This window comes from Notolepis coatsorum (genome assembly GCF_963971535.1).
Source record: "Notolepis coatsorum genome assembly, chromosome: 2".
NCBI classification, from domain to species: Eukaryota; Metazoa; Chordata; class Actinopteri; order Aulopiformes; family Paralepididae; genus Notolepis; species Notolepis coatsorum.
In genome coordinates, this window is record NC_140166.1 from 121085468 (window position 1) to 121111616 (window position 26149).

Sequence of the window (26149 nt, forward strand, 5' to 3'; positions counted from 1 at the left end):
GGCATCGTGCCCTATTGGTTGATAATAATATGAATACTAAATATGAAGGTATACCGTCAGGGATCCATGGAAAAGGTAGGGGTTTTTCACTATTCAGTCGTCAACAACACATTTTCGGATATTTGTTGTGAGGCATTGGCAGAGAGACATCTGTCAAATCCCACATCTCCTTCAGTCAGCTGCCATCTACTGCTAATTCTGTTTGTACAAAGTACATGTTACATATCCTGTCCTGCCGTCACTGTGCCAATTCTTATTTTATGAAACAACGTATGAGTTGTTGCAGTTCCTGTTCAGTTATTATTTTACATTTTCTGTTTATACTACTATAGAACTATGTTCTATTTTTTTTTTTTTATTATGTATTTAATTTTTATTATTATTAATAATTATTTAAGTTTTTAACCGTTTTAACAATTTTTTAGTTTTTCTTTTTTTAAAGTGCAATACAAATACAAGTTATTATTATTATTATTATTATTATTATTATTATTATATTTGAGAGAGATTTGGGACAGGTCATAATATTTATTTATTTTTTGCTGGGATCAAAGTAGTCTTTTGTACTGTGGTCGTTAAATTCTTTGAAATATTCATTGTTGATTAATTATTTTAAACACGGTAGAACCGTATAGTGCAATGTTACATTTCAGCCACTAGGAGGGAGTGTTGCATCTTGAAACAATACCTCCAGATGAGTTTGCCGCTCTGCCTGGCCTGCTTGTGCTGCCGTTGTTTTTGTTATTAGCAGTAGCTGGCTGCAATGTAGCCCTATGGTATAATGACAATACATTTTAATCTAATCTAAAATTAAGACCTTTTAAGGCCTAAAATTCTGATTAAGACGTTGTAAGACCCTGCAGTAACATGTAGACTGTAGACAATGGAAGGCATGAGGTCATAATTCAGATTTCCCCTTCTTTTTAAAAATGTTATAGAATGCACCATTAGGATGCCCCGGGCTAGAGTGACTCACCAGCCAGGTCAGATAGGAGGCGTGCGACTGGATGTTGTGCATGTCGTCAGCTTGAATCCCGGAGAAGGTTTTCATGGGTGTCCCTCCGCTCTCCCTCAGCGTCATGGCGAAGGGCACCATCCACCGCACACATCCGTCCAAGTCCACCCGCTTCAGAGCTGCATGGAGACAGAGAGCGAGAGGAGAGCGAGAGGAGAGCGAGAGGAGAGCGAGAGGAGAGCGAGAGGAGAGGAGAGCGAGAGGAGACCGAGAGGAGAGCGAGAGGAGAGCGAGAGGAGAGCGAGAGGAGACCGAGAGGAGACCGAGAGGAGAGCGAGAGGAGAGCGAGAGGAGAGCGAGAGGAGACCGAGAGGAGAGCGAGAGGAGAGCGAGAGGAGAGCGAGAGGAGAGGAGAGCGAGAGGAGACCGAGAGGAGACCGAGAGGAGAGCGAGAGGAGACCGAGAGGAGAGCGAGAGGAGACCGAGAGACCGCGAGTTAGTCAGCAGCACAGACGGTGACGAGTACAGATCCATATCGGGCTGCTACCAGGCTAAAAACATTCCCCCATAATAAAATCCAGTAGGAGCCATATATAATGTCGTCTCTACATGTCAATAATGAAAGTATGACGGCGCTAATGTTATACACTCGTCAAGAACTTCCGATACCGACACACAACTGAGAGAGGGGTTCCTTGTACCTGAGACGTTCTCCACTAGCTCCAGGGAGGAGAAATGGAACAGGGCAGAGGCAGCCAGGAGGCCGTTGGAGAACTCCAGTGACCGTGTATCCAGCAAACACAAGTCTAACAGCTGAGGAGAGAGGAGAGACAGACATCAACACACAGCTCAAACAATTACATATAAGTAAGCAGGACAGGTTAGCTAATCTAATTCACCTCACAGTCAGTTATACTTTCAGTTAGGGCTTAGAGGTATATTGTATTCTGGGGTATAACACTGTGGATGCATGCAACGGTGTACTTCACCTAGAAACACAACACTGCTTAAACAATCTTCTTGTAACTAAGATTTTCTGAAAATAATGATCGTCGCCATGCATAGATCACTAGATGAATTAACAATTAAAATACAAGTTTCATGTGAGCACGTCCTGGTTCATTACAAGACGACAGTGTGTAGTGTACATTAAATAACTTAGTATCTAGTACTAGTATTGGCCTCATGTGTTCAAAAGGTGTAACTTGGTAGAAATGTATTCAAAATAAAATACTCATCATTGACTGATTAGAATGATTTTTACATTTTTATTTATCAGAACAAAATACAGTATACTCGATAATGAAATGCTTGTTTCTTATGAGTCCCTGAGAGTGTGCTACATACAGTAAAGAGAAAGTAAAAAAAATTAAGAAGTAAAAAGTAGGTAAAGTCAATATACACATATACAGAGTCAAATGAGTAACAAGTGAGGTAGAATGCAGAGGTACACAACTTGGGGTAGGGTGCAAAGGAGGTATGAATGAAAGTGCAAATCTCTTTAATAATAGATAAATATAAAGTGTGTTAAAGTGTCTAAAGTGAATAAAGTGAGTGGTAAGGTGAGTGTTTGTTTAAAGTGAGTGTGTAGGATGTGTGTGGAGTGTGTGTAGATGATGGGTTGTTGATAGTGTCATTGTCATTGAGCATCCTGATGGCCTGGGGATAGAAGCTCCTTCTGAATCTCTCTGTACTGGCCAGGAGGCTCCGGTATCACTTGCCTGACAGCAGCAGTTAAAAGAGGCAGTTGTTTGGGTGACTAGAGTCTTTGATTATTCTCTTAGCCTTGGCCCTGCAACGCTCGTTGTAAACGTCCTGGAGAGTGGGAAGCCCACCTCCAATTGTGCGCTCGGCTGAACGGGCCACTCTAGTCTGCTGCGGTCTTGTGCGGTGCTATTCCCAAACCAGGAGGTGATGTTACCAGTCAGGATGCTCTATATTGTGCATGAGTAGAAGTTCTTGAGGATCTTCTGACTCATTTTGAACTTCCCTAGGCGCCTAAGGAAGTAGAGGCGTTGCCGTGCCTTCTTCACTACACTGTCAATGTGTGTGGTCCATGTCAAGTCCTTGGCTATGTGGACTCCGAGGTACTTAAAACGGCTCACTCTCTCGACCGGTGCCCCGTCAATGCTGAGGGGGCTGGAGTAGGGCTGGGCGATATGGCCAAAAACTTTATAGTGATAAAATTATACAATTATTTTCATATAACTCGATATCGATAATTATCGTCGATATAATGTCTGTCAAGTTTAATTAAGTTCTTATGCCCGGCGCCGATGGACGGGCTATTAATAGACTTGTTTTGCTGCTGCGAATGTCTCGAGTTGATGTCGTCATCAGTCCGCGCACGTTAGCAGTTAGCCAGAGCAAGCGGTGTATCCCATGACAATGTACTAAATATCCCTAAAATACTCCGTTCCGCCCCAATACATTGCAACGACGTCCACCGTATACCCCACACTACTATACCCGTGGCGTCAGAATTCACGCCACACACACACTCGGCACGTAAACTATAGAATAGCGCCGTGCAAGCTAATGATCCTAGCCAGCCTTGTTTACTACCCAGACGTGCAGCGCGGGTCTCCTTCGCTCTCGGCCATCTCCTTCACCGATTGGTTGTTCAATAGTGCGTGTGCTCATATCCAAGCTTGGAAAATCGATATCGAAACTTTGCGACCACGTTTCATGTTTATTTCGAGGAAATAATTTATCGCAATAGTTATCGTTATCGTTTTATCGCCCAGCCTAGGCTGGAGTCCCCGATATATTCGAGAATTCAGGTCCTTGGCCTCCTGTCAAGGCCACGTTTTATCCAAATTGGATCAGAACAATAGGAACCATGTCTGGCAGGACAACAACAGGACAGGAGCGACTGCAATACCAGGAGCGACCGCAATACCACCTTTTTCAGAGCAGGTGTACAAACTAGAGATGTTCCGATACCATTTTTCCCTTTCCGATCCGATTCCGATACCTAAGCTTTGGGTATCGGCCGATACCGATATTTATCCGATACCAGTGCATAAAAAAAAAGAAATAAAAAATATTATATAAATTATATATATATTTTTTTTTTACGGATACTGTTATACTGTGTTTTAGTAATAACTAGAAAGTAATGGTATTTATTCAACAACAGGTGATTGTATAGATTTGTATTAGTATCATTAATCAATGAGTATGGGCTACAGCACTGCAGATATACCCTACTCCAATGATCCACACGGACATTAAACGGTGTTGCACTCGCTACTCAGTGGCTCTGCAGATATACCCTATTCAGTCTGTAAGCTAGTGGCAGATAGAACGTTCATGTTGTGATTTTTGATGCAAAATAAATATTCAACATTCTCTTTTGAAACTCCGCCTCAGACTCTTATCCTTTGGCACTTGCTGTACTTTGCTTGCAGGTCTGCAGCCATTATGGCTGGATTATGAAAAGCACCAACTTTAGACACGGTAACGTTATCAAGCTAAGCTAACTGACCTAGCTCGTCTTCCCGCATTGACATTTGATAACGTTAGTAATAGTCAGCTAACGCTAGTCCGTAGCTACTTAACTTAAATACAATTCACCGTGGGTGCATTATTGTTGATAGACGGTCACGGACAGTGTTAGGTCCTGGAGAAAGGACAGGCGATCATCTGATTTGATGTAACGTTAAAGCGGATGTTGTTCCAACTAGCTATCTTTCCAGCTAATGCTATCATAACACCAGCCAAACACATCCCGATTCCCGTCCGAGCTCCCCGTCACACCGCACTGTCGGGGACAATGGAATTTAAGAAAGTGTATCTGCTGTTAAAATGACACAGCATCACACTTTAAAACATGTTCATTTTATAATCCTCACTCTCCGCAGGACTCGGCAGGAGATAAATTACATCATGGGATCGGAGGCTAGAATTTACGTGTACTCGCCGATACCGATACCAGCATTTTAGGCAGTATCGGCGGCATTTCCGATACTGGTATCGGTATCGGAACAACTCTAGTACAAACTGCACAGTGGAAAAGGTCAGCGGGTGCGTTCAGAGTTCAATTAATTTGAACTTCCTGGGCGACGCGTTACAAGGCGAGGCACAAAAACCATCCCCGTTCAACACAACAAAACACAACTTTGACTGAAATGTGAACGTGACCTTAGAGGTTACTGCGTGCCATCGCCTGTCTGTCACACAGCAGTAACAACAACTCAGTCCTCAGAAGGAAAAGCGAAACCGTCCTCTTTCAACAGCTCAGTGAAACATCACTATCGAGACGCGTCTTTGTGCGCCCGTCAGTGAGCCTGGAGGACAGATGAATGGGAGCAGCGTAGTGAGTGGGAGCGACGATGGGAAGAGAGACATTCATCTACGCAACCAGGAGACCGGTATCTCTTTACCAGTTACTACATGTTGATCTACTCAGCACAGAGAGGGTGTGTGCGCGTACTGTATGTGCATGTGTGTGTGTACGCCGTGTATATGTCACTTATTATCAAAACTGGTCCCTATAAGTATAGTAATATAATAATTACAATTATACACACATTACTATTGTCCTCGAATCCTCCTACCATTGAAGCTACAGAAGGAAGTCTCCTATATTATGCAGGTACATATTCTTCCATAACAGATTCACACGCAGCTACACATGTGAATAAATAAACATATACACACACACACAACGGTAACGGTAATATGTGCATAATTGTATTTAAATTACGATACTTATAGGGACGAGTTGAGTTGTGGCAACAATAAGTGAGGAGATGATGTCATGTTCAGATCAGGATGGTTATGGTCAGGGTTATCCATGTTGAACTCGAGTGCTCATGTGCATCAGGGCAGCTCACCTCAGCGATCTGCGTGAACGTGGCCTGGGGGTACCGCGGGATGAGGAGCTGCTCGCTGTCCTTCAGGTAGGCCACCTGCATGTAGACGTTGAGCCAGGAGATGGGGGTCTGGGGGCTCAGAATCCACCTTAGATCCTGCACAAAAACGAGAAGCCTTATGAACACCAACAGGACGAGGGACGGAGACGAGGCACGAGCAGAACACCGCGACTGGATCTTCTCCAAGATCCAAACCAACAGCAATAGTAGAAAACAAAACAAAAGCAAATATACATCTAGGCACTCTATTGATCTAACGACCCGTCCCAAAGAGCACCCGACTCTTGCATGATTGAAGACCCACATAGTGCTCCTATCCAATGATGTAAACATTTTGGCACAATTGGCGACAGTGGCTCAGGAAATAGAGCGATCGTCTGGCAATCTGAAGGTTCCCGGTTCGATTCAGGCTCCTCCCGGGCAGCGTGTCGAGGTGTCCTTGAGCAAGACACTTAACCCCCAACTGCTCCCGATGAGCAGGTTGGCACCTTGCAAGGTCGCCTTCACCGTCGGTGTGAATGTGTGAGTGAATGAGAGGCACAAGTTGGATAAAAGCGCTATAGAAATGTGGTCCATTTACCATTTGATTGATGTCTTCTGCCGGCAAACCAGGCGTACAGCTAAGAAACCAAGCTACTTAGGGTTAGCTAAAGGCTACCGAAATTAGCCTGATAGCCTCTCGTTACTACAGTTAAAGATTAATTTAAAATCTGTGACGAGCTATGGCTGTTCAAAACGCAAATAAATAAATCTTTAACTCTGCATTTAAAAATAAAGACATTGATTGAAGAACGTTCTTGCCGTGTTGCATATTCATTCTCAGAGCTGATTGGTAGCTTGTTTAGGGATTTTCTACTTTGATGTGTAGAAGAAGAAATTAATTGTGTCTCAAAGCACAGGAAACCACAAGGAGCCATGTGATAGAAGACGAAGGGAAAACTGCACAGTCAGGGTTTGGGAACCACAGGGGCTCAGGAGGTAGAGCTGCTAATCGGAAGGTCCCCAGTTCGATTCCGGCTCCTCTCCGTAGCGTGTCCTTGAGCAAGACACTTAACCCCCAACTACTCCCAATGAGTGGGTTGGCATCTTGCATGGCCGCCTCCACCATCGATGTGTGTGTGAATGTGAGGCATAAGTAGGGCTGGGCGATAAAAATCGCGATATATTTTAATAATCGATAATATCGATAATTTTATTTTTTTTATTGTGACCTGCAACAGGGTAGTTTTAAAACCAGAGACAGTGGACAGGCTTGTCTTTCTTGCAACTTAAAGTAATGGCTTTGCTTGTCCAAATGACAATACTGACCAAATTGAGATTTATTTCTCTCTTGTCCATTTATTTTGTTTGCTTTCTAATTTAAAATACTTTTTTGTTCACCAAAAAAACGACAAAAGATAGAAAAGAAACTAGCAGAGCCAGAACTGTTCCAACTCCCCTGGAGCCACAGCCACCTTTTTTTTGTACTTTCGCTTTCAAACCATCTGCAACCTGAGAACTGGAGTGTGAGGGGCTGTAACACTAAAGATGGCGGCAACGACAAAGAATTGCTGCAAAATAAACATACATTTGTTGTTTAAATGATCATTTAAAAAAAAATTACCTTTTTTTAATACCAATAAAAATATCGATACTTATCGAACAATATGAAACATTTTATCGTGATATATCGTGATGGCCATATCGCCCAGCCCTAGGCATAAGTTGTAAAGCGCTTTGGATAAAAGCACTATATAAAATGCAGACCGTTTACCAATGCAGTCCCATTTACATTGTATAAAAGGAGGCCTTGTAAACCAACACGCCCCTTACCTTCATTATGATGAGCTCCATGCTGAGGATCTCGTCCTCTGTGCAGGCCTCGTCCGTCACGTAGGAGAACTGGTACACCTTGGGAGGATACATCTCCTGCACAACAAGAAAAACATTGTGTCTCACAGCTCGTACTACACACAAACACTGATAATGGTGTTGGCCATCAGGCTAATACCAGGCTGAAAGCAGGTTGAGACAGTGGTCTCTCTCCTACAATCCTTTGACCCGACTCCCACTGTCATGCCTCCCACTCACAAAGCAGGCAGCTACCTGGATCTCATATTCTCCTGTAACTCCAGCATCATTAACGCCACGGTAACTCCCCTCCATCTGTCTGACCATAATTTCATATCCTTCTCTCCAACTCTTATGCTTAACCCTGAACCATCCACTCCAACCCAATTTGTCACAGTCAGACGCAACATCCGCTCCCTATCCCCATCCACTCTCTCCTCCGACATCCTATCTGCTCTACCTTTGAGTGAGACTCTCTGCCCTCCCCACAGATATGGCAACCTCCACCCTCCTCAGCCCTCTCAACCTCCTTTGACAAGCTGTGTCCCCTCGCCGATAGAGGCCTGCCCGCTGTTCCCCACCCAGTCCATGGCATGTCTGATGCAGTGAGAAGAAAGACAGGTCCTGAGAGCGGAACGAGAGGAAGTATAGGAAGTCACACCTCACAGCTGACATCACCACCTATCACAACCTCTTGTCAGCTTTCTCCAAAACCATTACTAAAGCCAAAGCTTCTTTCTTTCAACATAAGATCGATGCCCCGTGTTGTGAAGGGCCAGATTAAACCGAATATATATATTTATTTATATATATATATTTAATTGTATTTGTATATTCTCTAATATTCCCTGATATCCCTTGTATATTCCTTGTACAATATGCATTGAATATCCATTCTAGCCTACTGAACATCCCATAATAGCCTCCATTCTACTATTGGTCGAGACCTTGGTGCCAGGCTGCCATACCCCTCAGACCCAGTTCAAACGTACCGCTCGACATGTACGAACAAGTCCTAGTTCCGCGTAGGAATTTGGCTACCGCACCACTAATGGGACTATTTGTTCATAGTGCGTATATATACTGCGCTACTAAAGTAGGACTTCCTTTTCAGTCCAGTTTCTTACCCTCCAATAGAGTGACCGACGTAAAGCCTCCCCGCGACGCCACGTGTGGGAGTAAGGCCAAGTTCGGCCTACCATCGGTATTGAGACATCGTGTATATTAATATTTGAATAGTCATATTTGGCACTATATCGTCGAGTTGGACGTAGTCTATTAAGCTAATAATAGTCTGTTAATATATAGTGCTTCGTGCGGTGAGAATACTACCGTAGTCAGTACCCCATCGTTTCGGGCAGAGAACTGGCTGCTTACCCAGGGTGGTTGACCCTATGTGAAGCTGCACCCGAGGAGCCCCAGAGCCGACGAGCGAGTGGACCTGTATACCGGATTATTCTACCGACGACAGCCCGCCTTCCCAGGCACGGATTATGCTTTGGATGCTTTGATTATTCCATGGATAAAGACCCCCGACACTGCCGTGTGTTGGAACCCCCCCCCCTGGAGAGGACGCAAGGTGAGGAGACGCTCTGCAAGACGAGGTCGCTTCACGTCTCTCCCCCGTGGACCGGAGAGAGCCGGCCCACAAAGAGTCCACCTGCTTTCATCTGTGGTCCAAGGATCGCCGGCGCATTGAACGGCACTACAGTGGGTTCACCTGGGATACCCTTGGCCGGACGAGGCAGCCGGATTCTACCCCCCCCCCCCCTCCTACTCCTGTCGGCTTACAAGCGACCGGATTAACCCCCTCTAGTGTATCTAGTATAATCATTAAAGTATCATTGCTGTTATTCCTTAACTATTCCAGGTCGTATATTTACCACCTGCGCCTTCAGAGATTGGACATTCTCTATTGATATACCGACGAATACTCCTTGCCATAAAAGTGCATACTATTTCAATTCATAAATGTAATTAAGTGATTAAGTGCTTATTCTACACACCATCGCTGTGTAGAAATAAAGACCTGTTTCTAATTCGTACATTTGTGTTGGATCCGTTTCATCTACGTGAGAGTGTTCATGATAATATATTTATGCCGTGTACTGGGTGGCCGAATATTAAGTACAAAGGTAGTGGTAGTAAGTATCATATCTAGTAATACAGTCAGGGAATTGTACCCCTCAGTTACACCCCGGCTTAGAACCTTCGCAAACTGCACGCCACCATGTCCTCCCTCCTCTCTGCCAGAAGACTGTGATTTTCTTCGAGAAAAAAGTGGAGAGCATCCGCAGCCGCTTCTCCCAACCCCCGCCTGTTCCAAATGCCGAATAGAGAACCTCATCCTTTACCCTGTCATTCTTCTCTCCAGACATTAGACATTGAGGCCTCGACACTGGTAACGTTGAACCGTCCCACTACATGCCAGCTGGACCAGATACCCTCCCCACTCCTCCAGACCATAGCACCAGACATCCTCCCATTCCCAACTGCAACCATCAACTCCTCCCTCAACTCTGGGGTGGTCCCCACCTCCCTAAAACAAGCCAGTCACACCGCTCATAAACAATCCAACCATGAACCCCACCCTCAGACAAATATCGTCCCGTCTCTCTTCTCTCCTTCCTTTCTAAAATCACTTGAACGTGCTGTATCCAACCAACTTACTGATCATCTCTTACAGAATGACCTCCTAGACCCTATTCAGTGAGGCTTCAGGACTGGTCACTCAACAGAGACGGCCCTCATAGCGGTCACAGAGGCTCTTCACTTAACAAAAGCAAAGGGCCTCTGTCCTGATTCTTTTGGACCTGCTTCACCTGCCGGCCAAATCCTCCCCGCTGACCGACCTTTCCATCACAGTGGAAAATGTAGCCGTGGGCTCGTCCCCGACGGCCAAGAACCTTGGTGTAGTTCTTGATGATCGGCTGAACTTCTCGGCTCACATCGCCGCAACGACCAAGACCTGCAGATTCCTCCTTCAATGTCCTCGACCTGGCATATTGCGCGGTGAAGGGAATGGCTCCCGCCTACCTCCGGTCAATGGTCTCCAACTACACACGCTCAAGACCCCTCCGTTTGCCTCAGACCCACTCCTATCAGAGTTCTATTCTCGGTCCCAGCTCCACATTGGTGGAATGAACTTCTCACCAGTCAGGACAGCCGAATCCCGACCAATCTTTCGCTGTCGACTAAGAACACACTTCTTCAATCAATATCTGAAATAAAAATATAAACGAACCTTCTTACCGTTTTATACTACCATGCACTCCTACTATACTAATCTTATGCCTATGCACTCAATACTGCAGCACCCAAGTTTCAGCATTATTTGATCATTGTTACTCAGCTGAGTTGTACCCTTCCTGCTGACTTGTCGTACAGAACTTGTAAGTCACTTTGGATAAAAGCTAAAAGACAAAATGTAAATTATACCAGGTTGCCATCAGACTGAAATCAGGCCAGTCTACTAAAAATGTGTTTATTTGGTTGGTCAACTCCTCTTGGAGGCATGACTATAATGAACGTGTCTTGAACCTTTTTCATACTGTTCCCCCGAAGAGGGAGAGCTTATTTGTACCTCATCGAAATCGGAGTTGAATGTGTGATGTCACTAATAGGTCAAACCTATCATGGTCCAACTCGACACCTTTAGCTTCAGCCAATTTGCATATGAATAGAACTTGCATCTCAATGAGTGTAAGGTGGAGATGCTGCTGTACCATTTTCACTAGTTTATTGAACAATTTGGTGGGGAAACCATATACACAAATTGTAATTAAACATAAAACATGTTCTAAGTTATATCTGGAGATCATTAACACTTTAAGGACCAGCCACGAGTTTATACGTGTTACTCGTGGCAAGTTGTTATTGTTTTATTCCATATTAATAACCGTATTAACGTCCCCGATCGACTCTGGGGACCTACCCGCATATTTGATTTCGGCAACATGCAATACCGGCCAGATCCTCTTAGGGGCGCCATCGCTCCACTGCAGTATCATTGAGGCCGATGGGGGAATTTTTTTTGTACCGTCTGTGGGCGTCTCATTTGAGCCTGGATCCCAAACGAACATCATCCATCTTTGATCACGTTTGGAAGCGCAGATTTCAGCCTGGAATAATGGGATTTATGATCAGCCAATGGACATATCGATCTACCAGATGGCGATGTATTATGACGAAATGCTGCCGGCGATCACATGGGCTGATGGTAGGATACTATTCACCCAAATTACAGCCGGATTGGAGCTTGTTTTAAAACGCAACGTGATCGATCAGTGAAAATGGCTACTTGAACGCACACTGTATTGCTAATCAATAATAGTAATCGCCGTCCCCCACCGCCCCCATTTCATCCATAGATGCTCTGTAATAGTCCGGATGCTACGCAGTTTGTTTTATTTCATTCGTATATACAACAGAAATGGCGTTTGATATAACGTGACTAGCCTTTAGCCCAGTGTTTCTCAAAGTGGGGGGCGCAGAGGCATGACAGGGGGGGCCTTGAGATTTATATAAAAAAGAAAAAAAAAGTTTAGATTACAGAAGATTATCACTAAAGTGCTATCTGTTGCAGCTGCACTGTTCTCCATGAAAATACCATTTCTCAAAATCTGAAAATCATTATTTAATAAAACACAGAAAAGGATCACCAAGTTACTCTGGATAAAAAAAAACCTTTACAGACAACATTGAGACAAAACTTCCTGACACATCTCCATCCAAACTCTTGGAAGAACTCTTTGAAATCTCATCTGATACCACCTAGAGAGCTAGTTTCAGAGTGTGGTGCTGAGTACCAAGTATCTCATCTCATGGCCCACCATCTCATGATGCAGCAGTTAAGGTGTTGATACCATTCAGCACCACATACAGTATCTGTGTGAAGCTGGCTTTTCATCCATGACAGCTCTGAAAACAAAATATAGGGCCAATTTGAAAGGTCACGATATTGGTGTTATTTCAATAAATTTAAACATGGCCCATTTCATGACTATTTTGTTGGGGCGAGGGGGGGCCCAAAATATTTTGGTCCGCCAAAGGGGGGCCTGACAGAAAAAGTTTGAGAAGCACTGCTTTAGCCTATTATCTAGCTCCCCAGAAAAAAGACGAGGCGAAAACTGCGATAAACCTTATATTCACGGCGCTATAAAATGACAACCAACCGATGGATTTTTATTTTCTTTAAGCCATTATGAAGGCACGGTTTATGCACTCAAGTGACAATGAGAATGGACAGATAGCAATACTATAAAGTATATATATAGCTGTTAGAAAGTACATCGGTTTGGTGACAAAGCTCGGTCCTCTGGACTATAAATCGCCGCAGGACTTTGGTCGCCAAAGTGTTAAGAGCTGTGTCGTTCCTCTGTGTCCTACCTCTACTTTGGCAGCGATGAAGAGGCAGGTGATTCCTATCAGCTGCAGGGTGGACTTGAAGACGTTGGTCTGCGTGGCCATGAAGCGGTCGAAGTAGTCCTGAGCCAGATGGTAGGTCTCCCTGTGCAGCTTGTAGACCTCACTCACCTACACACACACACACACACACAGACAGACACCATCAGTTCACATCTAAAAAGGTTAGAGAAGCCGGCTTGTGAGGCCAGGGTTACACGACAGGAAAACAGCAACATTGCATTTTCACTCATGGAATACACACTCAGGTTAGATGATCGTTGTCTCATGAGCTCTCCTCGTTGCCAGAAGCGGAGGCAAGGTCAGACAGCAACGATGAGAGCAAGCGCGGGCAGGCATTCATCACTGAATTCCACACTGAGCATGCGCGGGCAGGTACTCGTCGCGAGCAGAGCACAGAGCTATAAACACAGAGCGCGAGTGTCCGCTAGTCACTTTACAGGACAACAAGAGTAAATAATAATAATTATAAGAGTAAGTAGCTATGGCAAATAACACAGAGCGCGCGTGTGTAGATTTAAATCTACCGGTCAAATGAGAGAAATTCCTGTCAGAGTTTATTGAACTTAAAAACAATTGATAGGCAGGCTATATAAAGAATGACATCCTCAATGCATGTAGATTTATAATATTTTAACTTAAAACTAGGCTACTTTTGTGTATACAGTCATTATATTCCAAATAAAATAAGTCCAGAGACTCCGTGCTGCTGCCGACTTTAAATCAAATAGGTGTCTGTGGGCAGTCGCCCGACATTAACAGCAGTCTGTTATCATCACATTTTTATGAGCTAACGAATTCCGTTATATTGGACATTTGTATTAATTATATCAAGCGAAGAACTGAGACATTTGGCAGAGAGAGACGGCAACATTATCGTGTTTTTGCGTGATGACTCTCTCCACCTCACCTTGCGAGAGTATGGCGCTGCAGAGCAGCAGATTCAGCTGTTTTCTGGCTCTATCTGGGGACCGCTCAACAGCGCCCCCCACCCAACAGCTGAATTGCCAATGGCTGAATTGGAGTACTGCACTGTGCCGCTGCAGCTCCGGCTCTGCAGCTGCACATGCACTCGCAAACCCAGCACTAAGCTCTCGCTGACAACATTATTATACCTGCTTGGTGAAGCAACGATGAAACAAATGTAATGATTGTTTCGTGCATCGCATAGGCTATTTAATTTTAGCCTATTTTAATACAATTTAAATAATCAAATTGTGCTTAGAGGGAATTATTTTCACCGGACATTAAGACCGGAGAGATTAAATATGTCGGACTTCAACAGATTTTGCCGGTCAAATACCGGTAATTACCGGACAACGGAAACCCTGATGTGCATGTGTGAGCGAATCGAGTCGTGAGTGTGTGTAAAAGCACAGCCCAGCTCCTCGTGCAGACAGAGAGAGAGACGAGAGAAGAGAGATAGAGAAAACGGCAAACAAGATTAGTTTGAGACGTTTAAATTCCTCGAAAAAAACTCCATAATTTGTCGAGTACCGATAGCATATGAGTACCGATAGCAGAACGGTTAAGTTAAAATATTTTTTTCTCAGTGACGTGAACGTGGACGTTGGTGTCTAGGGCACGTGCCCGACTTCGGCAACGACAACGGCCAGCGCAAGGTTAGATGGCACCGTTCCAGGGGACTTGACAACGAAAACAACTTTTTCTACTTTTTCTCGTCCTTTTTTTTCTGTGATTTTTCTCCACATCCCAATTTACCTCTCGTGCCAATTCTCCCTCCCCTGTCCTGACCGTTGCTCGCATATTCCCCCCACTGGCCGGTTCTACAAGGATAGAAGCCTTGCATCACATGTCCCCTCCGATACATGTGGAGGCAGCCTGTCACATCTTTTCACCTGCCAGCGCGGACTCTCATTTGGCGAGGAGTAACGTGTAAGAGGCTCACACTGCCCCTGCCATTTTCCTGACTTTGCTGTGCAGGCACCCCAACCGACCTGTAGGAGTCGCTGTTCACAACGACCAGACTACCACCCTTCGACTTCCCACCCGCTAACTCTGCCAATTGAGTTAGTATGACGGCCGGCCCAAGCCGGAGGCAACACTGACAGCCGGATTCAAACCCGGTGTCTCTTGCGTTGGTGACGAGCGCAATGTCCGCTGCGCCACCCAGCCGCTCCCTACGAAAACACCTTTTCAGTGTTGCCGCTGGGCCAGCTAAAACGCTGTTGCCATTCGACTTGGAACTAAATAATTTGAAAATGCAACGTTGCCTTAGGCCAGGGTTACACTGGGGTAAAACAGCAACGTTGTATTTTTGAATGATTACGTTTGCATGTCCAAGTTAAAAAGAAACACCGTTTTGGCAGGAAAACGTGTTTTCCTAGTGGCAACGCTGAAAGGGTGTTTTCGTTTTGGAAACTCGCCGACAATGGTGCCATGTAATTTGCGCGAGCCGGATACGGAGCCGTTTCTTGCCCAACACCCATGCGCAGTAGTAGACGCAGACGCCAAATTCTCCCCTGGCTGGACCTATACAGGATATCAGCCAAGTCCTCCTCAGATTGCCTGTAGCTGCGGCTAAACTAAGATCATGTGTTGTCAAGTTATTGTTATAAGGAACCCAGTCCAAAACTACAACAGTCTGCATTCCCTTAACAATTGTTTGTATTGAGCTGTATTGTACCCATTCTGCAATCTGTTAAATAACGTTTACATCCATTCATTCTGCTAGCCACAATGCTATACTGTTATAATGGCATATCCCAATCACGTTAGCACGTAAGCTAACAAAATCGGCGATATTTTTGTGAGACTAAACTCCGCTCTTGACTGTCAATTGTGTTGATGTTAGTTTTGTTTCATCAACAAATCATCAACAAATGAGGCAGATCGTTGACCAGGAGCTGACTCCCTAACCGCCACTTCTGCTGTATATACAGTGTACATGTGAATATCTGAGCCATGTCTTTGTTGTTCGTCTTTTGTCATGTCTGATAATGTACTTTTATAGTTTATATTATGTCTTTATTATTCTTACTATCATTTCTGTTGTTATTATTGTTAGTGTTATTGTTGTTAGTGTCTCTATTATTATTACCGTAAATCTATTGTATTGTGATGTCTTGTTCTATGTATGTTTTGAAAAAGAGAAAATAAAAACATTTACAAAAAAAAATAGAAAAATTTGGCAGAACAGTGAATGTATCCGTTTTTGTTTATTGCACACTGAAAAATAAATGCTAAGTTGCTAAATGGCTCATGTGAGGCATTTAACCCTTTATCTGCCAGGGATTATTCTGATCTTATACCGTCCTCTGCCAGCTCTATTTGTCTATGGAGATGTTCCCCTTCTTTGCAGGGCTATAACTTTTTTAATTGTATTGCTAAATTGACATTACTATGGCCCATTCAACATCAAGTATCTATCGTTTAGGATGTAGCAACGTTCTACTTTTTCATTCACACATTCATACTAAAATATGGTCTAAAGTATAAATATGTTTTTATCGTTTTCTGCAGCATTCCATAGAACGTGAGTTATAGCCACAAATACATACATTCGATCATCAAATGTAGTTTGATACCGATTGACGTCAGATAAAAAATGTCAATTGTACAAGGTCCTAAACGTCATGCCTCATCATCTGCTGGTGACCGGAGGGGGGGGGGGGGGGGGGGGGGGGGTTTATACGGAGGGGGGGGGGGGGGTTTATAAGTCTGTGGCCGACGTTAAATGATTCATGTAGTATGGGCGATATATATATCAGAGCAGATTATACGGTTAATAATAATCAAACACGCTGAAACTCACCGCGGCTTCCTCTGAACGTTGGGTGATCAGCGTGGAGCAGAAAGATCGCTATTATGGGATGTTGATATATGCGATCCATTTCCAGGTTGTATAATACTATATGCGTCCAAATCATGTTGTTTATCAAGTTATTTGCAACCGATCGATGTCCAGTGTATCAAGATGGAGTCCCGCCCGCGATAGCGAGTGCCCGGACGAAATATGGGCGAGCACCACTTCCGGCGCGTCACTTCCGGTTTTGGCGATTAGCCGATCGGCCACCAGATGGCAGTCTTGAACCGTTGGAGAGTTGAGAGGAGATCTACAGGAGATCTCAAGTCTCCGTGGGTGAAATATGATTGCCATGACAGATTTTTGAAATATTGATCTCAAAGACGCTGTACGACATCATTGGCAGATTACGCATGGCGGAGAATGACGTGTTAAGTCGTCCTTGGCGATTAAAGGGTTAAAGATGGTGACTTTGTTGTTTTTTTAGCAGGAAGTGTAGTGACGTGTTCAACCTTTTCTGATTGGTTGAAAATGGCCTTCATGTTTGAACTACATCGCCACCTACTGCTTTGGCATTGTACTACATGTATATAGTAGACGAGACAAAACAACGTCTAACTTAACTCTAACTTGCCTGCCAATACGCAGCGTTCTGAAATGAAATGGCCCTAATGTAATCGCAGCCTTAGTGGAAGGTCGCCGGTTGGACCCCCTGGAATGGCAGGAGAAATCTGGATGGGGAAGTGAACACTCTCCCGTCCATCAATACCAATCAGTTTGTTTACATGGTTCCATAGAAGGAATTAAGATTATGAAGTCGTTTCACATATTGCGGTGGAGTCAATAACATCAACAACATGATCATCACATCAGGATGCTGTATCTCATTTAATTTAATTTATTTGGAAGGGACAACATGTATTAATGGACAATAATGCACTGTAAATACACATGATTTAGCAAGCAAGAGATGCTCATTTTCATCATGAGGTCCCCAAACATAAAACAAATAAAATACAAAAACATGTTAAAACAAAAGAACAATCATTTACAAAAACATGGCTACAAAGCTAAAAGGACCAAGACCATAAAGGTCCTATATATGGTCACATGCTTAGTGTTCTAGAAACCATTTTATTTTATAAAAAAATATTTACTTTGAGTTTAAAAGTAGTAAAGGTTAGACATGCTCGAATGGTGGTAGGTAAACTGTTCCACAACATAATAATACATCAAATTTGTATAGCGCTTTTCCGAATGCTCAAAGACACTTTACAGAGCATAACAAACAATAGTTTTAGTAGAGAAAATTTTTTTTTTTAATTATATAAAAGGTGAGAGAGGGAGGAGTTCAAGGCTTGAAGGTGTGTTTTTAGGGCTTTTTTTTAAATGATGAGGGTGTCTGCATGATGGATATGGTTGGGCAGGGCGTTCCAACATACTTCCCTGCACTGACGAGACATTCTGACCAAAAGTGGTGCGTCTGCGCTGCACCTCGCAATCCTCTCTAGAGGCCGACCTAATCCTATGACCACGATCAGACTTTCTTTTTATGAATTCTCCCAGGGGGGGGGGGGGGGGGGGGAATAGAAATGATACAGACCTGTTTGAACGACTTGAAATTAGCTAAACTAAGAAAACTGTATTTATTATGACAGTGATGATTTTAACTCTCTGCCACGCATCCTGCGGTCAGTAGGCCAGCTTTTCGTGACTGTTTTCGCGATAATTCATGATCTTTGTGGAGCTATTTGTATATTCTATATTATAGCTATGGGGAAAATGGTATGGCTCATTTGACACACTATTTGCAGTACAGCATGTAAAAAGGAGTTCGTTTCTACACACTGTAGTTTGTAGTTTATTACACGCTGAACGCTTTATGTGCAATAAGCCTGAATGGTTCTGGTTGATTCCCTGAACCCCCAAATCTCAAGGTCTTACCCCAAAAATCCGATCGTTAGAAAAAGCCTTGTTTATGACCGGTACAGTAAACCACTGTGATCGTTACATAAACATGTTCCACGTTTGGTAAAATAGACATAGGGGGTTCTTACCTTAGCCAGAAGGTCATCCAAAAAGAATAATTCCAATGATCGCACCTGCGATCGCGATTTTGAGGCGAGCGGATCTGCTTGCGATTGCTTTGGAAGAGCTCCTCCGCCACAGAGCGAGTCAGGACAGGAAGCGATCATTGACAGACACCGTCTGAACTAGACTATCCGAGTTCAAATGGTAGACGATACTGCCATATGGTGAGATTTTTTTTTTTTTTTACCTTCTCCTTCTCCTATTTTTCTCTGATTTTCTCCCCGTCCCAATTTTTGTCGTTGTGCCAATTCCCCCCCTCCCCTACCTGGTTGTTGTACGCATGTTCCCCCACGAGTCGGTACAAGGGTGTCCCGATGGCGTGTAGCTTTATGCCAAGCAAGCAGTGCAAAAATTTACCGTAGTGGCATGCAGTAATGCGCCTTTCATTTTCCGCCGCCCAGCGCCCAGGTCGCGCGGAAATAGGCTGTCTATTGCCATTCTCTTTGACAAACTCTAACCTTAACCAGCTCCTTAACAACGCCTAAACTTAACCGTTCTAACCTTAACCAACTCCGAAACAATGCCTAACCTTAACCTTAACCTTAACCATGCCTAACCTTAACCATAGAAATTATATTGCCATTCTCTTTGACAAACTCTAACCTTAACCAGCTCCTTAACAGCGCCTAAACTTAACCGTTCTAACCTTAACCAACTCCGAAACAATGCCTAACCTTAACCTTAACCTTAACCATGCCTAACCTTAACCGGCGAAAGAATACACGTTAAAAAAAAATCACGTTAAAAAAATCACGTTAAAAAATATTTTCGATGGGATTCGAACTCGCCAGCAAACAAGCCATAGGATCCACAGCCATGTGTCCTTGCCAATTGAGCTATTGCTAGATACTGAATAAGGGGCGGTGACTTATATATATTGAGCTCCGCTCGTGTCGAACCAAGTGCGCATGCGCGGGCACCTCGCGCGAGCACGCCGGCGCACGCACGCACCTGAGCGAGCACGCCGCCGCCGGTGCACGCACGGTAGCATTTGTCTGAAAAGAAGGGCGCTTTACCGCACTAGCGTGCGGTGACGAATGCGGAAGCATTTTTGCACTGCTTGCTTGGCATTAACGTACAGGCGTCCCGATGTCGAACGCACGCTTCCTCCGAGACGTGCGCCGTCAAGCCAGTGACGCTCTTTCCACTTGGCAGCGAGGACTCTCATTGGTGGAGTGTAACGCATGGGAGGGCCCGCTATCTCCACCAAGTCCTGCCCCGCTTAGCAAGCGCCGAGACCTGACCTGTAGGCGTCGCTGTCCACAACGTCAGATTCCCACCCGCCAGCTTTCCCACCCCCTAATACTGCCAATTGTATTAGTATGAACGGCCAGCCAAGCTGGTAGCAACGCAGAGAGCTGGGCTCGAACCCAGCGTCTCCTGCGTTGGTGACGAGCGCAATCTCCGCTATGCCACCTAACCGCCCATATCTGGTGAGATTCGATCGGCATTGCAGTTCCAGCATATGTGGCTGTGCCAAAGTGATTCAGCGCGCAAGTCTGTAGAGCGGGGATCAAAGGAAAAAGATCAAACGATCTAATAACGAGTTTACTCGTTGTTGGCGTTCAACGCATGGCGCCCAATAACGAGTAGACTCGTTGTTGGAACAGACGGAGTTAAAGAGACTTTTTGTCGAGGACCTTGAGGGCTCTTTTGAAGAGCTGTTTTATGGGTTTGAGGATGGCGACACCTGTAAAATACCAGTTTGTGTGTGTTTTAGCAGCACTAGTGGTTAGAAAGAGTCTAATCTGGACTCACAGGAATGAAAATATACCTGTTCTCCAAGTGTGTATATATGTATGCCCGATAGGGCTGCAACTAACAATTATTGTTATTGATTATAATCTTACCAGATTATTTTGTATCGGGCTCAGCCCCTCCCTTAGAGCTGGAGTTGACGTGAAACGTGGAAGTTATAATGCGAGCGAAACGCACACTGGCTCTAAGCAGAATCACGAATAGTGGTCCAAGAGAAGTTATTTATATTTTTAATGTGATTCATTGCGCACTAGTTAGATTATACGTTGCGCATGTTATGACTTTGAACGTCTGCTATCTCCACCACAAAAGGCACATACAAGTAACAATATGATGCGTCGATCATGAATTATTATGCAAATAGACAATTTCATGGTCGATGATATTTACGTCATCACCTCCCCTCCTCCTCTAGCCGACACCTCCTCTAGCTGACACCTCTACTCCTCCTCTAGCCGACACCTCCTCTAGCTGACACCTCTACTCCTCCTCTAGCTGACACCTCTACTCCTCTAGCTGACACCTCTACTCCTCCTCTAGCTGACACCTCTACTCCTCCTCTAGCTGACACCTCTACTCCTCTAGCTGACACCTCTACTCCTCCTCTAGCTGACACCTCTACTCCTCCTCTAGCTGACACCTCTACTCCTCCTCTAGCTGACACCTCTACTCCTCCTCTAGCTGACACCTCTACTCCTCTAGCCGACACCTCCCCTCCTCTAGCCGACACCTCCCCTCCTCTAGCTGACACCTCTACTCCTCCTCTAGCTGACACCTCTACTCCTCCTCTAGCTGACACCTCTACTCCTCCTCTAGCTGACACCTCTACTCCTCCTCTAGCTGACACCTCTACTCCTCCTCTAGCTGACACCTCTACTCCTCTAGCTGACACCTCCCCTCCTCTAGCTGACACCTCTACTCCTCCTCTAGCTGACACCTCTACTCCTCCTCTAGCTGACACCTCCCCTCCTCTAGCTGACACCTCCCCTCCTCCTCTAGCTGACACCTCTACTCCTCCTCTAGCTGACACCTCCACTCCTCTAGCTGACACCTTCCCTCCTCTAGCCGACACCTCCCCTCCTCTAGCCGACACCTCCCCTCCTCTAGCTGACACCTCTACTCCTCCTCTAGCTGACACCTCTACTCCTCCTCTAGCTGACACCTCCCCTCCTCTAGCTGACACCTCTACTCCTCCTCTAGCTGACACCTCTACTCCTCCTCTAGCTGACACCTCTACTCCTCCTCTAGCTGACACCTCTACTCCTCCTCTAGCTGACACCTCCCCTCCTCTAGCTGACACCTCCCCTCCTCTAGCCGACACCTTCCCTCCTCTAGCCGACACCTCCCCTCCTCTAGCTGACACCTCCCCTCCTCTAGCCGACACCTCCCCTCCTCTAGCTGACACCTCCCCTCCTCTAGCTGACACCTCCCCTCCTCTAGCCGACACCTTCCCTCCTCTAGCTGACACCTCCCCTCCTCTAGCCCAGTGGTTCCCAAAGTCGGGGTCGCGACCCAAAGGTGGGCCGCGAGCAGCCACGGATGGGCCGCGAGATGATTTTAAAAAAAAATTAAAAAAAATTAAAAAAAATTAAATTTTTTTTTTTTTTATTATTATTTTTGTTTTATTATTTTTTTTGTCAGGCCACTGAACTTAGAAGCAGGCCAGGACAGTGTTTCTAGTTGTATTCTAAAATTCTATTCTATAGTATTCTAAAATGTGACTATATGGTTTTATATTAACTTAATAAATAAACAAAAACGAAAAATCTACTTATTTCAACGAACATTTCAAACTAAATAACAGATTATGCACATAAAACGCTGAAAACAACCGAAGCAACAATAGTATTTTAATGAGGCTATTATTATTATCATTATTATTTTGCAACAAGTTAGCCCTCTCATAAATAGCACATATAAATGAATAACTAACTTGAACTAACTTAATAGGATTGAAGTGATATTTGGCTTAAAAAATCGGTTGCATGACAAAAAAAAAAAAAAAAAAAGCCAGACGATGTGCATTGGGCCGCGGCTCTCTGACGCCTTATTTTCTGGGCCCCGGCCTGAAAAGTTTGGGAACCCCTGCTCTAGCCGACACCTCCCCTCCTCTAGCTGACACCTCCCCTCCTCTAGCCGACACCTCCCCTCCTCTAGCCGACACCTCCCCTCCTCCTCTAGCTGACACCTCCCCTCCTCTAGCCGACACCTCCCCTCCTCTAGCTGACACCTCCCCTCCTCTAGCCGACACCTTCCCTCCTCTAGCTGACACCTCCCCTCCTCTAGCCGACACCTCCCCTCCTCTAGCTGACACCTCCCCTCCTCTAGCCCAGGGGTTCCCAAAGTGGGGGTCGCGAGCCGCCGCGGGGGGTCGCCAGATGATAAAAAAAAATCTAAATTTTGTTTTATGCAGTCAGGCCACTGAACTCAGGGCCCTTTCTCACTCACTCTATTCGTTTCTATTTCGTTCCGTTCCGCCCGTGCCGAGATCTGATGCGAACTCCCCCCCCCCCCCTCTCCCCCCTCTAGTTTGTGTACACACTTCAGTCTGGGTGCGCTCTGGGTTTTGTTTACGGTTTGCGTTTTGAGCTTGTAAGCTTGCCGTAGTCGATGATGTCACGCTCGAAATGTAAACACAGGAAGTGTTAACACGGAGACTGGAGAATGGATGTTGATATAAAGAAACAAATAACTAATAAATATGAAGTTATATTTGAACCTCTGTTGTCAAGCCTTGTCAATATAACCCACCCCCCTTTTCTCACGAATGGAACTCTGTTGTAGAGTCCGCTTTTGATCGTTTTGCAGGGTTAACAATAACGCTAAGCTAACGGCTACCGCTAGTTAGCTTAACCTTTTACTAGTAACATTGCTCGCATCGATTATATTGAATGTCATTGATCTACTGGTCGACCGAAAATGTAAACGGGAATGTCTTAACACGACTGCGGACTCTGGATGTTGATATAAAATGAACAAATTGCCAATAAATATGAAGTTATATTTGAACCTCTGTTGTCAAGCCTTGTCAATATAACCCACCCCATTTTATCACGAATGGGTGGTGTTGTAGAGTCCGCTTTTGAGCGTTTTGAGCGATCTACTGGTCGACCACGGCCGACTGGTTGGGCACCACTGGTCTAATAGAAATAAAATGCATTCGAACAAGAAAGTATAGTATACAGCAATGGCTAACAGCTAACGCTAGTTAGCTAGCCTGTTCAGAAGCTAACATTATCCCATCGCTTGTGGCAATTATATTGCATGTCATTGATCTACTGGTCGACCACGGCCGACTGGTTGGGCACCACTGGTCTAATAGAAATAAATGCATTCGAACAATGTATAGACATAGCAATGGCAAACAATTTATGACGTTATGTCAGCACCAGGCGCCACGCCCGTGAAAAGGTACAAGCTCGCAAAGCCACACCCCCTGTTCTCCCGGGGGCCGAATCCGAGACCACCTCTGCCAGCTGATCCCGTTCAGCGGGGGGTGAAACGAATCAGCGCCGTTTCGCACCCCAAAAGGGGTGAGTGAGAACACTCCCGCCCCCCGTGCTCCGGGACGGTGATTCGATACAAAAGGCTGAGTGAGAAAGCCCCCTCAGAAGCAGGCCAGGCCAGTGTTTCTAGTTGCAGCAGCGCAATAGTTAGATAACCTAGGTGGGGAACAACCAGGAGACCACTGCAACTCACAAGTTTGATCTCAAGTGACTACCTGGTAAAATAAATGTTAAATAAAATAAAAATCTCTCTCTCTCTCTCGCGCTCACACAAAGGGAGCCGCATGTGATTGGTGGAGGCGGGACCCTTACAAAAAACTGTTGTTGCTAATCATTGACACACGCTAGCCTAGGCCTGCCACGATAACACATTTTGCTGGGCGATTAATTGCCCCCGAAAATATCGCGATAAGCGATATTATTGCGACCGGTTAGAGAATTTTTTTTTGAGAAATTTATTTCCCAAAACTTTTATTTTGAAGCCCACCGCTCCGTCTTTTCCGGTGTTTAGACTTTTATTTTGAAGCCCACCGACCGGACCGGAAGTACTGTTGTTATTATCCTAGCGGCACCGCCACCTATGAGCGGCCAACTTGTCTCGTCCGGTTGTGTTTTTGAGCTAATGATAAAACAAATATTGAGATTGTTGGTGAACAACTAACTTTAGGTTAGTTTTAACGTTAGCTACTAACGTTAGATGCAGCTACTACAGGCAATCAACGATGAGGAGGAAGCGTCAAAGCAGTATATAATAGAATAGCTGTGGCGCGTAGGCACTGCAGCACGACTCGAAACTACTACGTTATAATAAATGAATTCATGTTTAACTTGTCCCCGTGTCCAGTCCTTTGACTAGCCCCACCCGTTCATTGTAAACAATGATGCATGTAATTGTATTAACGTTATTCTGTGTTGTAGCTATGCTATACGTTGTATTTCGTTTGTTAGCTAATGTTGTTAGCTTTGAATGAGAATCAACACTCGATCTTTCATCTTTATTTAGCAGTCCAGTTTCTCCGGGCAGTAGCGAGTAACTACTTGGGTCTAAAAATAGCTAACGTTACACTATAAATAACGCTACTTGGTTAAAAGGAGCAACACCATTGAGAAATGTAGTTAAGCTATATGTGGCGTTGCTACTGCCCCACGGAGCGTCATCTATATGAATTGAAAATGGGGGACCCTGATGGAAACAAGACAAACGTCTTTCTCAGGTCTGTATCCCCTTAACAATTGTATGTATTGAGCCGTACTGTATTGTACCCATTCTGCAATCTGTTAAATAAAGTTTTCATTCATTCATTCATGCTGTGCTCTGTAGTAAGGCCAGCGGCCCCCCACACGGACAGTGACTGACAAGGCGCAAATAGCAATTAATCGCGCCCGTCAAAATCATTGCATTACTTTTAATTATCGCGGCAATTAATCGATTTATTGCTTATCGCGGCAGGCCTACGCTAGCCTGTAATAATCCCCCCCAAAAAATCTACTTTGCATTTGATATATTGCAAATATATGCCATCACACACATTTAAAGGGTTAGAATTATAAAATGAATATGTGGTGTTATGATCAGGGTTGAAATTGAATAAAATATTGTATTTTTTTCAATCTGACATTACAAAAAAACAGAAAATCCATCAAAATCAGTGTTGTTGCTAATCATACATATGCTAGCCTGTTTTTTAACAATAATTTGTGATGCCATCACAAACACTGGCATTTAAAGGGTACAAATAAAAAAAATCCTGCACCAGAATGCAGGAAATTAAGTCTTTGTAACAAAACATTTCCTGGTGGGGGACCCCCAGACCCCCTGCTTAAAAAGTGGCCTGACTGGGGCTATATTTTGCACTATATTTCCTGGCCTGAATGATTTCCCCAGTCCGGCCCTGGTTAAAAGCCTCCAATGCTTATTAGTGTGTGTGTTTGAACGTTT

General features: G+C 44.7%; 1 protein-coding gene across 1 annotated transcript in view; it reads right to left on the reverse strand.

Annotated features, from left to right (window-relative positions):
• Positions 1–26149, reverse strand: part of ccne1 (cyclin E1) — a 50024-nt gene that overhangs the window by 1889 nt on the left and 21986 nt on the right. Inside the window, exons 7-11 of the mRNA XM_084307625.1 lie at positions 13054–13200; positions 7648–7743; positions 5797–5931; positions 1657–1768; positions 977–1134 (exon numbers count right to left, since the gene is read on the reverse strand). Of these exons, the coding sequence (XP_084163751.1) occupies positions 977–1134; positions 1657–1768; positions 5797–5931; positions 7648–7743; positions 13054–13200 (648 nt within the window). The remainder of the gene's footprint in view (positions 1–976; positions 1135–1656; positions 1769–5796; positions 5932–7647; positions 7744–13053; positions 13201–26149) is intronic.